Raw genomic sequence first — 25303 nt, forward strand, 5'->3', positions numbered from 1 at the left:
CATTTTGGTTTATCTCAGGATATTGAATATAGGTTTCCCACTTTGCGTGATTTTTATCATCAGTTCCCAGGTGTGAGTTTATCTTTGTATTTGTTGACTGCTGTATTTTAAAAGCTGCTCACTCTTTTGGATTCTCATTGTAGACTCTAAGACTTTTGTTCATCTACTCTTTTTTTTCCCCCCTACCTTGCAGGTAAAATTAGTATTTTCAAAAGAACCTTCAAAGCCTTTGGCTCCACGAATTCTACCAAACCCTCTGGCAGCTGCAGCGGCTGCTGCGGCTGTGGCAGTGAATTCCCCCTTCAGCCTCCGAACTGCTCCAGCAGCCACACTGTTCCAGACTTCTGCAGTCCCTCCAGCCCTCCTGCGGCCAGCTCCTGGACCCATTCGGACCGCCCACACTCCTGTGCTGTTTGCTCCTTACTGAATTCCAAATGGGAGTAACTGTACTGCAATAATTTTTCAAAAAACACAAAACAAAAAGAGAACTATGCAGTGTTTATTTATAGTTTAAAGTATACCTGAAGAGCCAGGACTTTTGATAGTGAATTGAAAAGATTATTAAAAAAAAAAAAAAAAAGGAGGGAGGTTTAGGGGTGGGAGGGAGGGGTGGTATTTTCTCCAAATTAAAGCATTCCTCTTGAACATTGAGTGTTTTAGAAGTGATCTCCAGCATTGACTTGTAGTGGTATCTAGAACTTCTGAAGCCTTTGTGACTGTGCTTTTGGGCACTTGTTTCCCCCTGCATTGTCTTTCCTGCTTTATGAGACAGCTATACATTGTCTAAGGGCATTAACTGGTTCCAATGTATATATAACAATTTACTCTGTAGATTAAAATAATACAAAAAAAAAAAGAAAAAGAAAAAAACACAAAAAACAAAAGCAACACTGTGAATAGTAGTACCCGTGCTGTTCCTCTTGCTATGACAGCAATTCCTGGGTATTTATCCCAACAAAAGTAGATACAGTAGATGTCTTGTAAAAACAATAGTGCTGTGTCTCAATCTATGCCACTAGGTTTTCAAGAATTGCAAAAGGTAGAATGAACAACTATTTCATGCCTGTAAGCAGTCAAAAACTAAACACCACCGGATGGTGTGGGGAAGGTCCCTGGTTCGCATTCTCCCATCTTACCCAGCTTGGAGATGACTTTAAGTTCAGAATAAAAGAACAGGGCTAAGCATAGAGGTGGGAGAGATTAATAAAAATGGTTTCTTAGAAAGTACTTTTCCCTCCCCCTGGAACAGTGTTGCTGGAAATAGGAAGTGTTTGTAAAGCACCTATATCTGAAAACAGGTAAACCCATGCATCATAGGTGTGGGTTATACTGAAAGAAATCAGTTATACTGAAAGAAATCAGTATAACACAGTTATACTGAAAGAAATCAGTATAACAATTCTGTTTCAAGGATAATGGATGATCCTAACCTAGCATGATAATGCAAAGTAAAGATTTTTCTTAGTGCATATCCAATAAAAACAAAGAATATTGCATCTTTGCAATATCCCCTTTATATCAAACCAGTAGGGTTGTCTCTTCAGCAAAGGTTTCTGCTTTGACTATGATGGTAGACATTAGCTATTGTTGTGGGGGGTTTTGTTGTTTTTTTAGATTTCCTACTGACATGATATAAACAATTAATATATATTTAAATATTAGTAAAACAAAAAAATGAATCTGCATTAATTTCAGACCAAGGATGTAGAGTTAAAAAAATACTGGTAAGATGCATTTGACCATCATTTCTCTAGCGGAGTTGTGAAACACTGACAGCCTTCAATATTCACCATAAGGCTGAAAGGAGTTGATGTTTTACCTTTAAAACAAGATTTTTCAGGGGTATATATAAATATATGTATATTGTATATATGTTAGAAAGATTAAGAGAATAACTTATAAAAAGAAAATCTATATAAAATAATTATATAACCATCCCGTGTTACATGTTATCATTAAGTTGGTAACAAATGGCATAAAAATAGCTGTGCCTTTAATTTGTGATAAAGGCTATTTGCTTTTTCCCATAGAAAGCTAACATATACCTATCATTATGATGGGGTTCAATGCAGCCAGTCTGTTGCATTAAGAATAATGACACTCAAACTCAGAACAATGAAAACATGTACAAATCCACCCTACCAGATTTAGGTTTAGAGAAAAAAAAATATTTTTGAAAGGTTTTGTAAAGACTATTTAAAAATATAGGGAAAGGCTGCGTATGGCCTTCCTGAAACTGCTCTTATCTAAACTGTAGTAGACTTTTGAGAGGTCTAAAGACTCAAGGTGAAACGATTTGAGAGATGGGTATTTAGTATTTGTCATTTTATATTTAAGAAACACCCATAACGTGCTTGGTGCTCAACGTTAAACATGGTCTTTGGAGTTCTTCTCCACCATCTAGCTAAAGACATTTGTCATATAAATATATCTTTAAAGCAGTTGACTTTATAGAACTTTTGTTAAACAACCAACCAAAAGAAAAAAGGAAGGAAGGAAGAGAGGAAGAAAGGAAGGAAAAGAAAAGAAAAAGTATTCCATCAGTCTTTGGTAAGAGGAATTTCAAACCATACATCTTCTGCCTGAACATGTTTGTTACAATTGAAATTTGTTTTTGAAAGTATCTGGTGATATTGCATCTGCCAGTATCTCTACTTTCTGGTGTTAGTAAGTGTTTCCTTTTTCCACCCTCAGACCCTGCTAGTTCAGCCAGGAGAGAGTTAGCTCATGAATTCTGTTGTTTGGGGCTGTCTATATCCTGTGTGACCAGCTTCTGACCGTTTTGAACTTCAGTTTCCTCTTTCTGCTTTGTCGAATATTTTCATCGTTCACTATGTCAGCCTGAATCCCTATCCACCTACATTTACACCTCTAAAAACCTCTCTTTCTGTTGGAGAACTTAGTGTCAATTGATGAAATCTTACTACAATGTACTTTTGCTGTTCTTCCCCATTTTCACCAAAGTGAAAGAGCCAGTCCACTAGAAGTCAGGGCTGGTGGGATACAAGAGTCCTGGATCACAAGGCGTTACTAACTTTAATGAGTTGCTGGGAAACAAACAAATCAGCCATATTTTCTCCATCAGCCATAGGAGAAACCTCAGAAATACCTAAACCCCTTCTGCCTCACTTCACTATGGAACCATTTTTGTTTAAATGGTCTCTAAAATTGGAGTTGTAATCATCAGTTGTCTTTTACTCACTACCTAATAAAGGATGAAGCCTAACCATGGAACTTATGGTGGATTCTCTGTGAATTGGTTCCCAACATTCCATGTATTTATTAACACCAGATCCATATCTACCATTGTTCAGACTGCTATAAAGCTCTATCCTTTCCCTTAGGGAACTTCTTTTCATGAATAAAGATCAGTAATTCCGATTGATCAGCAGTGGTCCTCTGAACATCCCTGAGGGGGGTCTTACTTTATGGTTACACGTTCCTTCCCATGCATCATACCCATGGCAGGGATGGGATAGATAAAACATCTCCAATTTCATTTGCAACAAATATAAATGCATTGCAAGAGTCAAATGCCTCTGGAAAAAGCATTCTTGCACCTCATCCAGATTACCCAGACAACTGGAAACAGTCTTTGGGAAGGCACCGTATTTCTCTTCCGAGAAAGCAGGTGATTACAAGTGACAAATCGCTCCTCTCACTGCTCCTGAACTTTGAAGAGTGGTTGTTGTGTACACCTAAGCACAGTTGTGTACACAGTTGGCTTTGGGCAATTTATATCATCACTGACTCATCTCAAATGATGCAATCTTCAGGTACCGTTGGGTTTCCGTTCCTCTCTTGCAATAATTCATTGCCGTTATCATCAGAGATATAATTTGGTTTTTAGAAAGGTGCTACATATTTTGTTGCCAAGGAACTATTTAGCCAAGAGAGCATTTATACTCATTTGGAAATTAAAAGAGCAGGAAATCACAACACAAAGGAGTAAAAATGAAAAGGTTTTAAAAAAGGATTATTCAGAGTTTATTGTGGATGTGCTCATGTATGTTTTTAAGGTACAGAACCAGCCCACAGTAGAGGTGGGCATTAAATTTCACTTACAATTAATAGCTTAAATTAATATCTTTGTCTCCACACCCATGGAGTGTTTCAACTTTCCTGAAGAAATCAGATCGGAAAGCTAAAAAATGACTCTGGTATAGAGACCTCTTCCTTCAAATCTGAATTGATCTATAGAACTAAACTACCTTTCTGTACATTTGCATGGATGACATTGTATTAACGTCTCTTTGTACACAGGAAAGCATCTTAAAATGGTGAGGAAAACAATGAGCCTGAAAGAAATCAGAGCCTATTGTAGACTTTGTCCCTGCCTAGCAGGGTAACATTTAAATAGTCAACGAATGCTTTGTCCTTACTCTCTTCATCAGCAGTGTGGGTGAGAGTGAGTAAAGGCTAAACTGGTTACCTATTTTTGCATTAAAAAAAACACTTTTCTCTCCCTCGAAGAAGTGCTTTCTTGTAGTGAACCATACAGCTACTCAAATATTTGCATTTTCTCAGAAAAGTGTTCTGTATTCTTTTCCTTCCTAAGGATACATCACAAGGTAGTAGGTCATTCATCTGATCAGTCAGATGTAGACCTCACCAACAGTTATCAGAGGAGTTGCTAATTCACATTGGATTTATAACAAAGTCGTTTAGGATATACCACATCTGTTTTCTCAGTCCAAAATGTAATACACTAAGTCCCCTACATATGGACCTGTTGCATTCCGAGAGCACGTTCGTAAGTCCAATTTGTTCATAAGTCCAACAGTTAGCCTAGGTACCCAACAAACACAGTTGGCTATAAAGTACTGTACTGCAATGGGCTTATAATACTTTTCACACAAATAATATGGTGCTTCCGGACAGCCTGGGCTTGAAACAAAGATACTGTACTACTGTACTCTATACAGTACTGTACAGTAAAGTACACAAAGGCACAACCACTTGTAGAGGAGGTGCACCCATGACAGTGTACGCCAGACATGTGAACTAACATGTGATTGAACATACAAACACACGTTCGCATCTTTGAAAGTTCATAACTTGAAGATTCATATGTAGGGGGCTTACTGTAAATTCTAAATAAAACCAACCCATATAAAAGCAAGAGAATATTGACCGTGTGGGTGTGAAGGGGGCAACAGGTATTTGAATGTCTCATCCTCGTTCTTTTTGTTGTGTAATCTCCCTTCAATAGAAAGGGACCCCCACCTGAGCCATTACTAATCCAGTCCTGGGTTTGCATGTGTTTTAGCTAATGACCACCTTATTCAGATCACTTCCTCCACAGCCAAAGGATATTGGTTATGCCCTCTCGTTATTGATATAGCAAGAATTTTTTTGGACTTAGTCCTGACAGTGAATATTTTACAAACTGATTGCTGTTTTACAAACTGATTGCTGTTGGTTTTCATTAAGAGAGCAGATTTATTTCTGGAGCATCTTTTCTGGTCTTTCTATGGTATCTTCAATAACGACAACAGTTACTATCAAGAAGTGAAATGGATCATGTGTATGGCAAGTATGGCAAGTCTCCATTGCCTACTTCCTTGTGCTGAGATGGGTATCAGAGCTTCCAGTGAAAGATGGATATGTTGATATATCATCTTCATGTGGCCTACATGGTTGTTACTTCCAGAAATGGACTTATAGCTTACCAGAATTACGAATGGTGACGAAAGACAGGTTCTACACTGGGAAAACCTCCTACCTATGTGCTACTTGATTAGAAGTCCATACGGGTTCCAAAGAGTCACAGAGTTTAAAGAATTCTCTGGTTGTGTCATCAATGCTCAGATGTGAAAGGACCAAGAATTGCCTTGAATCTGGTCATCTTCTGTCACCTCTTCTCAGTGATGGAAAGCCATCCTTCCTAGATGGTTGACTCTAGAAATTGCCAAAATTTGAAGTCAAATCTGATGACTAATATAGATGACCCAGTTGAGAATGGGATCAATAGAGAATGAGGTCATGTTCTCTTCATGACTGACAAGTCAGCTCTAAAAGCAATTCCCAAAGAGTAGAGCTAACATGATTTGTGAGCAAAATTATAACTAAACATAAATACTTGTACAGTGGCCAGTTCGTAAGTCACTACATCTATATCTATGTGGATATGGATAGAGATAGAGATACATGTATTTTTGTAAAATATGAGCATTAATACGTCTTTTACCTGTTACCATTTTTCAAAAAAAATTTTTTTTTTTTTAGTGAGTAGGTTGATTTTACTTTTAAGAACAGGAACTCTAATTTCACACTTGGGAATCCTAATCATTTTAGGGCATTGCAGAGGCTGAGAAGCAGATATAATATCAAGGTACTATGCTCTCTAGTGAGGCTCTTCTGCTACCACTTTGTATCGTTTCATAAAAGCTACTGATTTTGACTATAAGAGTTGAACCCTCATCAGATCTTCCAATCCAGGTAGTGTGCAAGACATGGTAAAACAAGGCTAAAAAAACTGACAAAGAGATAATCCTTTATTGGAGGCCCAGATTGCATTTTTTTCCCAGCAAATACATTTTTAAAAAAAGTTACTCTGCTGTTTGATTGTCCAAATCTGTGAGGCATGAATCCATTGAGAAATGATGTTATGGAGTTTTAAGCCATGGTGAGAGGGTATGGAATTTTATTAACCACAAATAATAATGTGGGTATCATTGGATATTTTTCAACTCAGTTTAAAATACATTATTATATAATTTTAGCATCTGACGCTAGGGCTAAAGGAGGTTCATACTGGGTGAAGACCCTCCACCAAATGCTTTGTGTCTCTTGTTGACTGAGCTAATATTATTAGAGCAAGAAAAGAAATAAAGTTCTCAAAGTTCTAGAAAGTTTAGTTTTCATGAAATAGTCAAGAAGAATTTCACGGGATGCCATCTGTTTTTTTAAAGGGATTATGGAAACGTGTGGAAGTGTTTGATATTGGGGAAAAGTCTTGTGGCCAAGGGATCTGGGCACAAGATTGACCATCACAGAACAAAGAGTGGTTTCCAGCTTCAACACAAATTATCTATGAGGAAACTGAGCCAACTCAGTATTTTGATGATTTCCTTCTGGAAAAAATAGGAATAATAATGAAATTACTTTATAGAGATATGCTTCAAAAAAGGCAGTATTTAGTAAAAGCAGGTTATTTGCCTCTTCAAATTGGTCCCAAAATCTAAGCCTAATTCCTCTAAATTTCACTAAAATTGTTTTAAAATGCATCTTATATTTACAGTGTTCATATTCCTACATACTGTTTGAAATGGAACTGATCTGATGCCAAAGCAACATCATATGTAGCTCTATTAGATACTCAATTTTGTCCTGAAAAAAAAAAACTTGATGGATTGTTTCAAGAAATATTGCCTTATACACACATGGAGCTATAGGCTAAGAACATTGCTTTCCTTTTCTTTTTTTTAATTTTTATTTTATATTGGAGTATAATCAACTAACAATGCTGTGTTAGTTTCAGGTGTACAGCAAAGTGAATCAGTTATACATATACACGTATCTATTCTTTTCCCATTTAGGTTGTTATATAATATTGAGCAGCTTTCCCTGTGCTGTACAGTAGGTCCTTGGTGGTCATCCAGTTTAAACATATGTCAGTCCCAAAATCCCTTCCCCCATCTCCTCCCCCCCCCACCGGTTACCGTAAGTTTGTTCTCTAAGTCTGTGAGGGGAACATTGCTTTTCTTGGGAAATTTGTTAGTCCTATTTTTTTTTTTTTTTTTTGCAGTACACGGGCCTCTCATTGTTGTGGCCTCTCCTGTTGTGAAACACAGGCTCCGGATGCATAGGCTCAGTGGCCATGGCTCACGGGCCCAGCCGCTCCGTGGCATGTGGGATCCTCCCGGACCGGGGCACGAACCCGTGTCCCCTGCCTCGGCAGGCGGACTCTCAACCACTACGCCACCAGGGAAGCCCATTATTCCTATTTTTTAAAATTTCTTTTATAAGTTTAAATCTTATGTCAGTTCAACTGAAGTTTCCTTATGTAACTGTAGACAAGCATTTCTGCTAGTAATATTTACTGTAATTTTACAATTAATTTTAAATTGTCTCCTTATACTGGTCAATCAAGGGAAAATTTAGTATTAACCAATGTATGATGAGATAGTCAACTCACAAAAATTGGAGATTTGGCTATTTTTATTTTTATTTTTTTATTTTTTATTGAAGTATAGTTGATTTACAATATTGTGTTAGTTTCAGGTGTACAACAATGTGATGAATTATACATACATATATATCTATATTTTTTTTAGATTTTTTTTCCCTTATAGGTTATTACAAAATATTGAGTAGAGTTTCCAGGTCGGCTATTTTTAAATGGTGATTCTTAACAATAGAACTACAAACAGACCCTGTTGAATGAATTGAGTGATGACAGTATGGCTATTTAATGACAGAAGCCAATTGGAGCCTTAATCTCAAGATCTAAAAATAGCCTAATCCAAATGCATTTAGTGACCACAAATTAGAGGCTGTATTTGTTTTTGACAACCAGACTTCTGATGGGAAACTCTGGCATCAACATTTTAAAAAATTGAATAATATTTTCAAATTTTAAACAATAGTCTATGGTTTGCCCTACATTTGTGTAACCCAGCCAAAAGAAAAAAAAAAACTGCTTAAGGGAAAAAATTTTATGTGATTTTTCTCTCCTTATATTCTCATAGCTTAGAGAATACAAGCAGGGCTTTGTCCAATATCAACCACCTGGCAAAAAGTTTTGTAAGGTTTTACTTGATAACAATAATACCTCATATTCAAAAGAACATTACCACAAATACTGAAGAGGTACAGTGGACGTGGCTAGCTTGATTTTTACAGGAAAAGGAAAAAGAAGAATGGAACCAAAGATTAAAGAAATTGACTTGCTACTCAGACAGGGGTCTCTGATTCATCACTCAGCTACAATAATGCTTCACTGGGGTGGAACTACTGGGGGAAAGCAGCTTCATCTCCTCACGTTGGGAATGTGGCATGAGCTGCAGAAGCCAAAATGCTCAGTTTGCAAATTTGTGCCACCTTCTCAGCCCACGTGTTCAGTAAATGGCTTTGCTCTTTTCATCTTGCCAAATCATGCTGATTAACCTTTCATCAAAGGTTATAGATGTCCCCAGGTAGACTTGGACCGTTGAGATGGAATTTTTTGCATGTGTTTTACATTTTGATAGCTGAATGGTGATTGTTTGTGTTGATGTTATTATTTATTTTAATTGCAGACCCAAAGAATGGCCCTTGGTGTGCCAGTAAAGTCCTAAAATACTAATAATAATCAGAACAATTCATATCACTCATATCATGCCATTTTGTTTTAAATCATACAGTAAAATCCCCTCATATGCCAACAGTTTCCACAATATGAAATGAAGCTGCTATAAATTTTATTGACAGAGAAATGTAAAATGTAACATATTCTATCCTGACTCTGGTCCTGTACTCAAACTTGCAGCTGTGAACAAATAATCAGGAATTCTTTAAGAAGAACTTTTCAGTTTCAATAAAAGAAAGTCACTAGTGGTATTTTTATGGATGAAAGCTCCATAATTCCCTCAGCAGCTCTAGAAACATCCATAGCCATTGTCTCCTCTCTCTTTGACAATTGTAAAATTGTCCAGGTAAATGTAACATTACTGGTGGTTTCAGGAAATTTGTTCATCTACATCTTTATTATTCACTTAGTTCATGAAATAAAGATGGTTGCTTATTTTTCTTTCATCCATAAATAACCCATAGGCAATGTATCTAATTTGGGAAATATTTTTCTTCTTAGTTTAAGTTTTAAGGCTCTTTGGAAGAGGATCCTTAGCACAAATTAAATTTGTAAACTACATGTTCTACTTTACTTGTTTGTAACATCTTACCATTCCAAGAAGTACAGAAAAACATATAACACTATTGTTCCAAGTACCAACTAAGACATTTAGTGACTCACAGGATGTGAGTCTCATGACTGTTTCTCAAAAGAAATGTGTTGGAGGACCTTTAAGATGGCAGAGGAGGAAGACGTGGAGATCACCTCCCTCCCCACAAATACAACAGAAATACATCTACACGTGGAACAACTCCTACAGAACACCTATTGAACACTGGCAGAACTCCTCAGACTTCCCAAAAGGCAAGAAACTCCCCACATACCTGGGTAGGGCAAAAGAAAAAACAGGGACGAAAGAATAGGGACGGGACCTGCACCTCGGGGAGGGAGCTGTGAAGGAGGAAAAGTTTCCACACAATAGGAAGCCCCTTCACTGGTGGAGACAGGGGCTGGGCAGGGGGGGAAGCTTCAGAGCCATGGAGGAGAGCACAATAACAGGGGTGCAGAGGGCAAAGCGGAGAGATTCCCGCACAGAAGATCGGTGCCGACCAGCACTCACCAGCCTGAGAGGCTTGTCTGCTCACCTGCTGGGGCAGGTGGGGGCTGAGAGCTGAGGCTTGGGCTTCTGAGGTCAGAGCCCAGGGAGAAGACTGGGTTGGCTGCATGAGCACAGTCTGAAGGGGGATAGTGTGCCACAGTAAGCTGGGAGGGACTCTGGGGAAAAGTCTGGACCTGCCAAAGAGGCAAGAGACCTTTGTTTTGGGGTGCACAAGGAGAGGGGATTCCCACTCCATGTGCCCACAGAAGGCAGAGCACCACCTAAGCGAGCTCCAGAGATGGGCTATCAGCTCGGACCCCAGAGAGGGGCATGAACCACTAAAGCCACCATCACTGCCACCAAGAATCCTGTGTGCAAGCACAGGTCGCTACCCACAATGCTCCAGGAGCCTGTGCAGCCCGCCACTGCAGGGGTTCTGTGATCCAGGGACAACTTCCCCAGGAGAACACACAGTGCACCTCAAGCTGTTGCAATGTCATGCTGGCCTCTTCTGCCTCAGGCTCACTCTGAATTCCAATTATGACTACCTTATCCCTCCTTCTCCCTAGCTTGAGTGAGCATGAGAGCCCTAATCAGCCTCTGCTTTAACCACCTCTTGTCTGGGAGAGGAACAGAAGCCTGAGGGTGACCTACATGCAGAGGCGGGGCCAAATCCAAAGCTGAGCCCTGGGAGCTGTGCAAACAAAGAAGAGAAAGGGAAGTTTCTCTGTGCAGTTTCAGGAGCAGCAGATTAAATCCCCACAATCAACTTGAAAACTCTCTATTTGAAGAATACCTGGTTAGGAAATGAAGGTACCAAAAATTGAGGTGGTTGCTTTGGGACCAACTGCTTTGGGAGCAACTGTAGACATGGGGTTTGCTTTCTGCATCTGATTGGTTTCTGGTTTTATGTTTCTCTTAGTTTAGTTTTTAGTGCTTGTTATTATTGGTGGATTGGTTTGGCTGCTGTCTTCCTTTTATTAATTTAATTTAACTTTTTAATTTTTTTATTATTCTTATTATTTATTTTTTAATTTTATTTATTTTTTCATTTTTTATTATATATATATTTTCGCCTTTTTTCTCTTTTTGTGAGTGCATATATGTATGTTTCTTTGGGTGATCTTGTCTGTTTAGGTTTGAGTTTACAATTTGTCCTAGGATTCTGACTGCTCTTTTTTTTTTTTTCACTTGTTTGTTTTCTTTTTATTAGGGTGTGTGTATGTTTCTTTGTGTGATTTTGTCTTTTTAATATTCTTATTACCATTTAGTTTGAAATTCTATCTATTCAGGTTATTTTGTTTTTATTTTCCCTTCCTTTTCTTCTGAGCCATGTGTCTGACAGGGAGTTGATGTTCTGGCCAGGAATTGGGCCTGAGACTCCGAGGTGGGAGAGTCTAGTCCAGGATATTGGACCAAAAATCCCTCCTGGCCCCATGTAATATCAATCAGTGAGAGCTCTCCCAGAGAACTCCATCTCAACACTAAGACCCAGCTCCACCCAATGGCCACCAAACTCAAGTGCTGGACACCCCATACCAAACAACTAGCAAGACAGGAACACAAACCCACCCATTAGCAGAGAGGCTGCCTAAAGTCATACCAAGTTCACAAAACACAGCACCAGACGGGGCTCTGCCCACCCCAAGGACAAGATCCAACCCCACCCACCAGAACATAGGCACCAGTTCCCTACACCAGGAAGCCTACAGAAACCACTGAACCAACCTCACCCACTGGGGGCAGACACCAAAAATAATGAGAACTACAAACCTGCAGCCTGTGAAAAGGAGACACCAAACACAGTAAGTTAAACAAAATGGAAAGACAGAGAAACACACAGCAGACAAAGGAGCAAGGTAAAAACCCACCAGACCAAACAAACGAAGAGAAAATAGGCAGGCTACCTGAAAAAGAATTCAGAGTAATGATAGTAAAGATGATCTAAAATTGCAGAAATAAGAGAAACATTTAACAAGGACCTAGAAGAACTGAAGAGCCAACAAACAATGATGAACAACAGACTAAATGAAATTAAAAATACTCTAGAAGGAATCAATAGCAGAATAACTGAGGCAGAAGAACAGATAAGTGACCTGGAAGATAAAATAGTGGAAATAGCTACTGCAGAGCAGAATAAAGAAAAAGAATGAAAAGAATTAAAGACAGTCTCAGAGACATCTGACACAACATTAAACATACCAACATTTGAATTATAGGGGTCCCAGAAAAAGAAGAGGAATAAGAAAGGGTCTGAGAAAACATTTGAAGAGATTATAGTGGAAAACTTTCCTAACATGGGAAAGGAAAGAGTCAATCAAGTCCAGAAAGTACAGAGAGTCCCACAGGGATAAGTCCAAGGAGAAACACGCCAAGACACATATTAATCAAACTATCAAAAATTAAATACAAAGAAAAAAATATTAAAAGCAGCAAGGGAAAAGCAACAAATAACATACAAGGGAATCCCCATAAGGTTAACAACTGTTTTTAAGCAGAAACTCTGGAAGCCAGAAGGGATTGGCAGGACATATTTAAAGTGATGAAAGGGAAAAGCCAAAAACCAAGATTACTCTACCCAGCAAGGATCTCATTCAGATTTGATGGAGAAATTAAAACCTTACAGACAAGCAAAAGTTAACAGAATTCAGCACCACCAAACCAGCTTTACAACAAGTGATAAAGTAATTGCTCTAGGCCGGAAACACAAGAGAAGGAGAAGACCTGCAAAAAACAAACCAAAACAATTAAGAAAATGGTAATATGAATATACATATCAATAATTACTTTAAATGTAAATGGATTAAATGTTCCAACCAAAAGTCATAGATTGGCTGAATGGATACAAAAGCAAGATCCGTATACATGCTGTCTGCAAGAGACCCATTTCAGACCTAGGGACACATACAGACTGAAAGTGAGAGGATGGAAAAAGATATGCCATGCAAATGGAAATCAAAAGAAAGCTGGAGTAGCAATACTCATATCTGACAAAATAGGCTTTAAAATAAAGACTATTACAAGAGATAAAGAGGACACTACATAGTGATCAACGGATCAATCCAAGAAGAAGACACAACAATTGAAATATTTATGCACCCAACATAGGAGCACCTTAGGCAAATGCTAACAGCCATAAAAGGTGAAATTGACAGAAACACAATCATAGTAGGGGAATTTTACACCCCAGTTTCATCAATGGATAGATCATCCAAAATGAAAATAAATAAGGATACAGAGCTTTAAATGACATTAGACCAGATGGACCTAATTTATATTTATAAGATATTCCATCCAAAAACAACAGAATACACTTTCTTCTCAAGTGCTCATGGAGCATTCTCCAGGATAGATCATATCTTGGGTCACAAATCAAGCCTTGGTAACCTTAAGAAAATTGAAATCATATCAAGTATCTATTCTGACAACAATACTATGAGATAGATATCAATTACAGGAAAAAAACCTGTAAAAAATACAAACATATGGAGGCTAAACAATATGCTACTAAATAACAAAGAGATCACTGAAGAAACTAAGGAGGAAAGCAAAAAATACCTAGAAACAAATGACAATGAAAACATGATGACCCAAAACCTATGGGGTACTGCAAAAACAGTTCTAAGAGGGAAGTTTATAGCAATACAATCTACCTCAAGAAACAAGAAAAATCTCAAATAAATGACCAAACCTCACACCTAAAGCAATTGGGGAAAGAAGAACCAAAAAAACACCAAAGTCTGCAGAAGAAAAGAAATCATAAAGATCACATCAGAAATAAATGAAAAAGAAATGAAGGAAACAATAGCAAATATCAATAAAACTAAAATCTGGTTCTCTGAGAAGATAAACAAAGCTAATAAACCATTAGCCAGACTCATCAAGAAAAAAAGGCAGAAGACTCAAATTAAGAATTAGAAATGACACAGGAAAAGTAACAACTGAAACTGCAGTAATACCAAGGATCATGAAAGACTACTACAAGGAACTATATCCCAATAAAATGGACAACCTGGAAGAAATGGACAAATTCTTATAAAAGTACCACCTTCTGAGATTGAACCAGGAAGAAATAGAAAATATGAACAGACAAATCACAAGCACTGAAATTGAAACTGTGATTAAAAATCTTCCAACAAACAAATGTCCAGTACAAGATGGCTTCACAGGTGAATTCTATCAAACATTTAGAGAAGAGCTAACACCAATCGTTCTCAAATTCTTCCAAAATATAGCAGAGGGAGAAAGAGTCCCAAACTCATTCTATGAGGCCACCATCATCCTGGTACCAAAACTAGAGAAAGATGTCACAAAAAAAGAAAACTACGGACCAGTATAACTGATGAACATAGATGTAAAAATCATAAACAAAATACTAGCAAACAGAATCCAACAGCACACTGAAAGGATCATACACCATGATGAAGTGGGGTTTATCCCAGGAATACAAAGATTCTTCAATATACGTAAATCAATCAATGTGATGCACCATATTAACAAATTGAAGGGTAAAAACCATATGATATTCTCAATAGATGCAGAAAAAGCTTTCAACAAAATTCAACACCGATTTATGATAAAAACTCTCCAGAAAGTGGGCACAGAGGGAACCTAACTCTACATAATAAGAGACATATATGAGAAACCGACAGCCAACATCATTCCCAATGTTGAGAAACTGAACCATTTCTTCTATGATCAGGAAAAAGACAAGGTTGCCCACTCTCATCGCTATTATTCAACATAGTTGGGAAGTTTTAGCCATAGCAATCAGAGAATAAAAGGAAATAAAAGGAATCTAAATCAAGAAAGAAGAAGGAAAACTGTCACTGTTTGCTGATGACATGATACTATACATAAAGAATCCTAAAGATGCTACCAGAAAACTACTAGAGCTAATCAATGAATTTGGCAAAGTAGCAGGATACAAAATTAATGCACAGAAATCTCTTGCAATCTTATACACTAACAATGAAAATTCTGAAAGAGAAATTAAGGAAACACTCCCCTTTACTACTGCAACAAAAAGAACAAAATTCCTAGGAATAAACCTACCTAAGAAGACAAAAGACCTGTATGTACAAAACTCTGAGACACTGATGAAAGAAATTAAACAGGATACAAAGAGATGGAGAGATATACCATGTTCTTGGATTGGAAGAAGCAACATTGTGAAAATGACTATACTACCCAAAGCAATCTAACGATTCAATGCAATCCCTATCAAACTACCAATGACATTTTACACAGAACTAGAACATAAAATTTCGCAATTTGTATGGAAACACAAAAGATCCCAAATAGCCATTGTAATCTTGAGAAAGGGAAACGGAAATGGAAGAAACAGCTCTCCGACTTCAGACTATACTACAAAGTTACAGTAATCAAGACAGTATGGTACTGGCACAAAAATAGAAATATATCAATGGAACAGGATAGAAAGCCCAGAGATAAACCCATGCACATATGGTCACCTTATCTTTGACAAAGGAGGCAAGAATATACAATGGAGAAAAGACAGCTTCTTCAATAAGTGGTGCTGGGAAAACTGGACAACTACATATAAAAGAATGAGATTAGAACGCTTCCTAATACTGCATACAAAAATAAACTCAAAATGGATTAAAGACCTAAATGTAAGGGCATACACTATAAAACTTTTAGAGGAAAACAATGGCAGAACACTCTATGACATAAATCACAGCAAGATACTTTTTGACCCACCTCCTAAGAAATGGAAATAAAAACAAAAATAAACAAATGGGACCTAATGAAACTTAAAATCTTTTGCACAGCAAAGGAAACCATAAACAAGATGAAAACACAACCCTCAGAATGGGAGAAAATAGTAACAAATGAAGCAACTGACAAGGGATTAATCTCCAAAATATACAAGCAGCTCATGCAGCTCAATAACCTAAAAACAAACAACCCAATCCAAAAATGGGCAGAAGACCTAAATAGACATTTCTTCAACGAAGATATACAGATTGCCAAGAAACACATGAAAGGATGCTCAACATCATTAATTATTAGAGAAATGCAAACCTCACACCATTCAGAATGGCCATCATCAAAAAATCTACAAACAATAAATGCTGGAGAGGGTGTGGAGGAAAGGGAACCCTCTTGCACTGTTGGTGGGAATGTAAATCGATACAGCCACTATGGAGAACAGTATGGAGGTTCCTTACAAAGCTAAAAATAGAACTACCATATGACCCAGCAATCCCACTACTGGGCATATACCCTGATAAAAACATAATTCAAAAAGAGACATGTACCATAATGTTCATTGCAGCACTATTTACAATAGCCAGGACATGGAAACAACCAAGGTGTCCATCAACAGATGAATGGATAAAGAAGATGTGGCACATATATACAATGGAATATTACTCACCCATAAAAAGAAACGAAATTGAGTTATTTGTAGTGAGGTGGATGGACCTAGAGTCTGTCATAGATAGTGAAGTAAGTGAGAAAGAGAAAAACGAATACTGTACACTAACACATATATATGGAAGCTAAAAAAAAAAAAAGTTCTGATGAGCCTAGGGAGAGGACAGGAATAAAGATGCAGACAAAGAGAATGGACTTGAGGATACACGGAGGGGGAAGTGTAAGCTGGGATGAAGTGAGAGAGCAGCATTGACATATATACACTACCAAATGTAAAATAGATAGCTAGTGGGAAGCAGCCACATAGCACAGGGAGATCAGCTCAGTGCTTTGTGTCCACCTAGAGGGGTGGGATGGGGAGGTTGGGAGGGAGATGCAAGAGGGAGGGGATATGAGGATATATGTATACACATAGCTGATTCACTTTGTTATACAGCAGAAACTAACACAACATTGTAAAGCAATTATACTCCAATAAATATGTTAAAAAAATAAATCTGTTGTTTACAGGTAAAAAAAATGGAAAATATAGTGTGTTTATTCATCTCTGCTGGACTCTGTTCCATGGTCGCTTCTTCCTCCCATGTTAGAAAGACAAGAATTCTCATCTTAAGACTTTTCACTTAGGATATTTCAATTAAGTGTAAGACAGAACAATCATTTCATTTATAAGTTTGAAACCCAGTGCTTGGCCCTCGCTGAAATTAAATTCTGTGCAGAGAGGAGGTTGCGAGATAATAGCCCATGTTTCCATAGGGCACAAAAAGTGTCTTTTTTGTTTGTTGGTTTGTTTTGCCTGAACATTGTTTTTTACACAAATTTTAATTAGCTTCCAAATATCTTTAAAAACAGAAAAATTTTTTAAGTTGGAAATTCTGATTTCTCTTGAAAATTCAGAAAAAGCTAAGAACCCTAGTGCTCCATTCCCACTAGGCAACTATTGGCCGCTATTGAACTGACTGCCCCCTGTGGACAAAGGGGGGAAGTACAGGTTATTATGATCTAGACTCAGAGACCCCAGTAACTGCTTCCTGCCAGGCCCCTGTAATCACTGGGTTTGCAAACCCCAGTACAGCTTATTGGTTTTCAACTACCACATACTCTTTTGCCAGCCGATCTTCAGGGTCTTCTGCATCCCTGCATCTTCCACCCACCCCCCTCCCCAAGTTCATTGTTGCTGGTTTCATCCTGTAGTGCTTTTGATTCTCATTTTGGATAGGCGGTTTCATAAGGGACAATGTTTTGCCAACATCAATTTCAGTCCAGTCTCCCTTCACTAGAATATGACCTACAAGAAATTAAGGATTGGAGTGTGTATGTGATTTCTTGGAGTTGACACCGAGGAATGATTTGATTCAGGTGTGGGTGACTATATTCAAAAAGGGATTCTGTCATTTTCTTTGCATTTTCCTTCAGGTGAGTTTAGCTTTGGCTAATAGCAGAAATTAGATTTCAGAAACAAAGTATCTTACACACGAAAAAAAAATCCTTCTCTCTTCTAGTCTTTCTTCAAGTTAAAACATGATGAAAAATTCAGAAATAGTAAAGTTTCTGAACATAACTTTGCTCGATTTTGGTTCTTTTTATGGTGCGGGCGAGGGAGCCACATACAACTTTCCCCCAAATACCTGGAAGCTGCCAGATTATTAGTTTGAAAAAAATCCATACAAAAGTATTTTTATCATTAACATTTGAAATAACCCCCCTTCCTTCCCATACTTAGGAACAGCATGCAAAATATAGAATTAGCCATAGAGTGCAAAAGTATCTATCCTTATTATCTGCCTGGTCAATAAACTGACACAGTGACATTGATTAACCTCCGGGATTTTTAAATTGCTAACTATCTAATAGCAAAGGTCTCTTTCATGTTGTTTTGCTTAGAAATAGAACACTATGGCTGATCATAAGTTTCTGTTGAATATTCCAAGCCAGGAGCCTAAGCCAAACCTAGATTTGGAATCTTGACTAACATACAACTTCACATTTTTCAAAGTGTGTAATCCAGGCATCGTGAATAATTTCTGGCCAAGTCCTAGGAAACTGCTCATGGTCTTTCTAAACATAGCCTGGGAATTGTTATGCTGAAGCTAAAACCAAATGTCAGCTAAGGTCTGATGCTGGGGAAAACAATTAGAACAGTACTGAATTACCCTCCTGTTAAAGAGTTCATCTTCAAGTGCTAATTATTAGTTGATCATGTTTTATTCATTAATCAGAATTATTTTCAAGAGTGTCAGAGAATTTCAGGTGGGTTGGGTTATGATGGGAAAGACTACATAAACATACCTGCTGCATGTTTGTGATGTATTTAGATGAAGATGCAGGACTCAATGGAAGCAAAATGCTTTACAGCGTAGGACAAAACAAAGCCTCTTTTGCACAGTTTTCTTTTCTCAGGATTCTTTCTAGGTGAGAAGTGGGAGAGGCAGGGCTCAATTGCCAGCCACACTGGTACAGATTTGTTCTGCCAGATTTATGAGCAAAAGCCTAGCTTATGCTAACTTACTGCTATTGTATACTTAGGTATATTTATTTCCTAGGGCTGCCGAAACAAATGACTATAATCTTTGATGGCTTAAAACAGCAGAAAGTCATTCTCTCCCAGTTCTGGCGGCTAGAAGTCCAAAGTCCAGGTGATAGCAGGTTAGGTTCCTTCACTGGGGCTCAGAGTGAAAATCCATTCCATGCCTTCTCCTAGTTTTCTGGGTGTTGCCTTCAGTCCTTGACTGTAGATACAATGCACAATCTCATCTCTGCCTTTGTTTTCACAGTGGAGTTCTCGTTCTGTGTCTTCTCATCACCTTTCTCTACAGGGCTGTGTCTCTTCTCCTTTTCTTATAAGGACACCATTCACACTGGATGTAGGACCTCATCTTAACGGATTACATCTACCAAAATCCTATTTCCAAGTAGGGTCACATTCTCACGTACTAGAGGTAGGGCTTCAACACACCTGTTTTGGGGACACAGATAAACCCCCTTTGGGCTCACCTCACCTTTCCCAGGGAGCTTATGCACACAATTTGTACCCTTACCTTTAATGGGTTATTTACAATCTTAGAACTTTCCTAGTTCTTGAGCCCAACCAGCACCATCAAGGCTTACATTTTTATCCTTGAAGTTTGAGATACAGGGAAGCAGAACAGGGACCCCCAAACTATCTTTTCCCCAACTCTTCTTTTTTGTTGAACATTCTGCCCCTTGCTGTCCACAACCCATCCTGTGGTTTTCAGTTGGGTCCTCCAGAAGCAGAGCCTGAAATGGCACTCTCATGAAAGTTGTTTTATTCAGAGGGTGTATTCTTGGTGGAAAAGGAATGAAGGAAGTAGAATAGGGCCAGCGAAGAAAGCTAAGGCTTCAGACTGATTTCATGGGAAGCTCTGAATATTTTTAATAATTCTTTAAAATATTATTTGATCCATAATATAACCTAAGGGTAATGTATTAAAAGAGACAGGTGTGGTCAGAAAAAATGCTGAACTGAGGAAGAAAGAGATGACTAACATCAGTTCTTAGGACCATTGGCAAGTCATGGGCCATCTTTGGGTAAGCTGATTAGTAACCCTACTTTGCCTGGAACACTTCCAATTAACACCTGTGGCACTGATGAAATAATTAATAGTGCTCCATTTTAAGCTCAGAAATGTCCTGGTTTGGTTGATAAATAGTACGGGCAGTTTATTTTTGACTCTCCTTTTCCCAATTTACAAAATGAGTGTGTTGAAATGATGACATATAAGGACCCTTCCAATAATAAAATTTTCTGCATGGTACATTCTATTAAATAAAACATGTTTTTCAAGGAAATCTACTTGGGAAAAAGACAGAATGCTTCCTTCAAAAGAGTAGTTGATCTTTTACCTTATAAATAAAGTTATTGTATTTTTTATTTGTTCATCCTTCTATTCCCCATCCATGCATTCTTTATTAGTGTGCAGTTATAATATACCCTATCCTATATCAGATAAGTGAGGGGAATATAACTAAAACATATTCAGTAACAGTCTCTATACCAAATCCTATGCTTTTTTAAAAAAATTCATCTTGTCAATGATCACATGGGTGAACTATTTCTAACAACATATGACAAATGTAAAATAAATAAGACCAGAGAGATGGACCAGCTGCCCCAAAATAAACAGTAAGCGAGCTTTGGAGACAATATTTAGATCAAGAATTCCAATGCCTAAATTTTTTTCTACCATACAATGCAAAAATTTTAATCAGGCTCTTTCATAGAGAGAATGACAAAATTTCATAGAATCTAGTTAAAGAATAGATAACTGGAAAACATTTGTAGTACAGGTAAAGGGCACAGTTTTTAATCAAATTGGTTGACTAATAATAATGTTGGCAGTGATCACAATGATAGTGACATGATTGTGCTGATGACGCCGAGATTAGTTCAGATTCAGAGCACTTCACCGTTTGTTTACCATATTTCCTTTTACAGAACAATGATCTAAGATGTTCACATCAAATTGCAAAATCTATGCCCAGTCATCAACACTTCTACTGCTCTTGACCAATACCTGTTGTATTCAGATCACAGATTGCTTTTATTTAGTCGGCAGTGTGTTGCAGTTGCTTTACTACAATGATAAGATTGATGTTAGAAGGGTCATTGATTACTCAGCATCAAGGAGAGGCCCTGCTGGCCTAATGAATTCATTTTTTTAAAGTATTCACTTTTTTAAAATTGCAGTATAATTGCATTACAAAGTTGTGTTAATTTTTGCTGTACAGCAAAGTGAATCATTTATACATTTATATACACATTCATTTTTTATATTCTTTTTTAACACCTTTATTGGAGTATAATTACTTTACAATGGTGTGTTAGTTTCTGCTGTATAACAAAGTGAAAAAGCTATACATTTACATATATCCTCATATCTCCTCCTTCTTGCATCTCCCTCCCAAACTCCCTATCCCACCCCTCTAGGTGGTCAGCAAGCACTGAGATGATTTCCCTGTGCTATGTGGCTGCTTCCCACTAGGAATCTATTTTACATGTGGTAGTGTATATATGTCCATGACACTCTCTCACTTCATACCAGCTTCCCCTTCCCCTTCCCTGTGTCCTCAAGTCCATCCTCTACATCTACGTCTTTATTCCTGGCCTGTCCCTAGGTTCTTCAGAACCTTTTTTTTTTTTTTTAGATTCCATATATATCTGTTAGCATACGGTATTTGTTTTTCTTTCTGACTTACTTCACTCTCTATGACAGACTCTAGGTCCATCCACCTCACTACAAATAACTCAGTTTTGATTCTTTTTATGGCTGAGTAATATTCCATTGTAATATTGTAATATATGTGCCACATTTTCTTTATCCATGCATCTGTCAATGGACACTTAGGTTGCTTCCATGTCCTGGCTATTGTAAATAGAGCTGTAAAGAACATTGTGGTACATGACTCTTTTTGAATTATGGTTTTCTCAGGGTATATGCCCAGTAGTGAGATTGTTGGGTCATATGGTACTTCTATTTTTAGTTTTTTAAGGAACCTCCATACTGTTCTCCATAGTGGCTGTATCGATTTACATTCCCACCAACAGTGCAAGAGGGTTCCCTTTTCTCCACACCCTCTCCAGCATTTATTGTTTGTAGATTTTTTGATGATGACCATTCTGAAAGGTGTGAGGTGATACCTCATTGTAGTTTTGATTTGCATTTCTCTAATGATTAGTGATGCTGAGCATCCTTTCATGTGTTTGTTGGCAGTCTGTATATCTTCTTTGGAAAAATTTCTATTTAGGTCTTCTGCCCATTTTTGGATTGGGTTGTTTGTTTTTTTGATACTGAGCTGCATGAGCTGCTTGTATATTTTGGAGATTAATCCTTTGCCACTTGCTTCATTTGCAAATATTTCTCCCATTCTGAGGGTTGTGTTTTCATCTTGTTTATCTTTTCCTTTGCTGTGCAAAAGCTTTCAAGTTTCATTAGGTCCCATTTGTTTATTTTTGTTTTTATTTCCATTTCTGTAGGAGGTAGGTCAAAAAGGATCTTGCTGTGATTTTTGTCATAGAGTGTTCTGCCTATGTTTTCCTCTAAGAATTTGATAGTGTCTGGCATTACATTTAGGTCTTTAATCCATTTGGAGTTTATTTTTGTGTATGGTGTTAGGGAGTATTCTAATTTCATTCTTTCACATGTAGCTGTCCAGTTTTCTCAGCACCACTAATTGAAGAGGCTGTCATTTCTCCATTGTATATTCTTGCCTCCTTTATCAAAAACAAGGTGACCATATGTGCGTGGGTTTATCTTTGGGCTTTCTATCCTGTTCCATTGATCTATACTTCTGTTTCTGTGCCAGTACCATACTGTCTTGATTACTGTAGCTTTGTAGTATAGTCTGAAGTCAGGGAGCCTGATTCCTCCATCTCTGTTTTTCTTTCTCAAGATTGCTTTGGCTATTAGGGGGCCTTTTGTGTTTCCATACAAATTGTGACTTTTTTTGTTCTAGTTTTGTGAAAAATGCCAGTGGTAGTTTCATAGGAATGGCATTGAATCTGTAGATTGCTTTGGGTAGTATAGTCATTTTCACAATGTTGCTTCTTCCAATCCAAGAACATGGTACATCTCTCCATCTGTTTGTATCCTCTTTAATTTCTTTCATCAGTGGCTTATAGTTTTCTGCATGCAGCTCCTTTGTCTCCTTAGGTAGGTTTATTCCTTGGTATTTTATTCTTTTGTTGCAATGGTAAATGGGAGTGTTTCCTTAATTTCTCATTTAGATTTTTCATCATTAGTGTATAGGAATACAAGAGATTTCTGTGCATTAATTTTGTATCCTGCTACTTTACCAAAGTCATTGATTAGCTCTAGTAATTTTCTGGTAGCATCTTTAGAATTCTCTATGTATAGTATCATGTTATCTGCAAACACTGACAGCTTTACTTCTTCTTTTCCGATTTGGATTCCTTTTATTTCTTTTTCTTCTCTGATTGCTGTGGCTAAAACTTCCAAAATTATATTAAATAATAGTGGTGAGAGTGGAGAACCTTGTCTTTTTCCTGATCTTAGTGGAAATGGTTTCAGTTTTTCACCATTGAGAACAAAGTTAGCTGTGGATTTGTCATATATGGCCATTATTATGTTGAGGTAAGTTCCCTCTATACCTACTTTCTGGAGGGTTTTTTTAATAAATGGGTGTTGAATTTTGTCTAAAGTTTTTCTGCCTCTATTGAGATGATCATAATATTTTTCTCCTTCAATTTTTTAATATGGTTTATCACATGGATTGATTTGCATATATTGAAGAAACCTTGCATTCCTGGGATAAACCTCACTTGATCATGATGTCTGATCCTTTTAATATGTTGTTGGATTCTGTTTGCTAGTATTTTTTTTGAGGATTTTTGCATCTATGTTCATCAGTGATATTGGCCTGTAGTTTTCTTTCTTTGTGACATCTTTGTCTGGTTTTGGTGTCAGTGTGATGGTGGTCTCGTAGAATGAATTTTGGAATGTTCCTCCCTCTGCTATATTTTGGAAGAGTTTGAGAATGATAGGTGTTAGCTCTTCTCTAAATATTTGACAGAATTCACCTGTGAAGCCATCTGGTCCTGGGCTTTTGTTTGTTGGAAGATTTTTAATCATAGTTTCAATTACAGTGCTTCTGATTGGTCTGTTTATATTTTCTATTTCTTCCTGAATCTTCCTGATTCTCAGAAGGTTGTGCTTTTCTAAGACTTTGTCCATTTCTTCCAGGTTGTCCATTTGATTGGCATATATTTGCTTGTAGTACTCTCTCATGATCCTTTGTATTTCTGCAGTGTCAGTTGTTACTTCTTTTTCATTTCTAATTCTATTGATTTGAGTCTTCTCCCTTTTTTTCTTGATGAGTCTGGCTAATGATACCAATTTTGTTTATCTTCTCAAAGAACCAGCTTTTAGTTTTATTGATCTTTGCTATTATTTCCTTCATTTCTTTTTAATTTATTTCTGATCTGATCATCATGATTTCTTTCCTTCTGCTAACTTTGGGTTTTTTTTGTTGTCCTTTTTCTAATTGCTTTAGGTGTAAGGTTAGGTTGTTTATTTGAGGTGTTTCTTGTTTCTTGAGGTAAGGTTGTATTTCTATATACTTCCCGCTTAGAACTGCTTTTGCTGCATCCCATAGGTTTTGGGCTGTTGTGGTTTCATTGTCATTTGTTTATAAGTATTTTTTGATTTCCTCTTTGAATTCTTCAGTGATCTCTTGGTTATTTAGTAGTGTATTCTTTATCCTCCATGTGTTTGTATTTTTTACAGATTTTTTCCTGTAATTGATATTTAGTCTCATAGGGTTGTGATTGGAAAAGATACTTGATATGATTTCAATTTTCTTAAATTTACCAAGGCTTGATTTGTTACCTAAGATATGATCTATCCTGGAGAATGTTCCATGAGCACTTGAGAAGAAAGTGTATTCTTTTGTTTTTGGATGGAATGCCCTATAAGTACCAATTAAATCCATCTTGTTTAATGTATCATTTAAAGCTGTGTATCCTTACTTATTTTCATTTTGGATGATCT

General features: G+C 37.3%; 1 protein-coding gene across 2 annotated transcripts in view; it reads left to right on the forward strand.

Annotated features, from left to right (window-relative positions):
• ZNF385D (zinc finger protein 385D) overlaps positions 1-1337 on the forward strand; it is a 336432-nt gene extending 335095 nt beyond the window's left edge. The window contains exon 8 of one of the 2 annotated variants that reach the window (XM_027086528.1): positions 194-472. In XM_027086528.1, coding sequence (XP_026942329.1) covers positions 194-427 — 234 coding nt within the window. In that variant the 3' untranslated portion in view covers positions 428-472. Of the gene's footprint in view, positions 1-193 lie in introns of both variants that reach the window. The other variant, XM_027086529.1, reaches the window with a different exon arrangement.
• The last annotated feature ends 23966 nt before the right edge of the window (positions 1338-25303 follow it).

The sequence above is a fragment of the Aethalodelphis obliquidens genome, unplaced genomic scaffold, assembly GCF_003676395.1.
Source record: "Aethalodelphis obliquidens isolate GAN/ISIS:26980383/991018 unplaced genomic scaffold, ASM367639v1 scaffold56, whole genome shotgun sequence".
Classification (NCBI taxonomy): domain Eukaryota; kingdom Metazoa; phylum Chordata; class Mammalia; order Artiodactyla; family Delphinidae; genus Aethalodelphis; species Aethalodelphis obliquidens.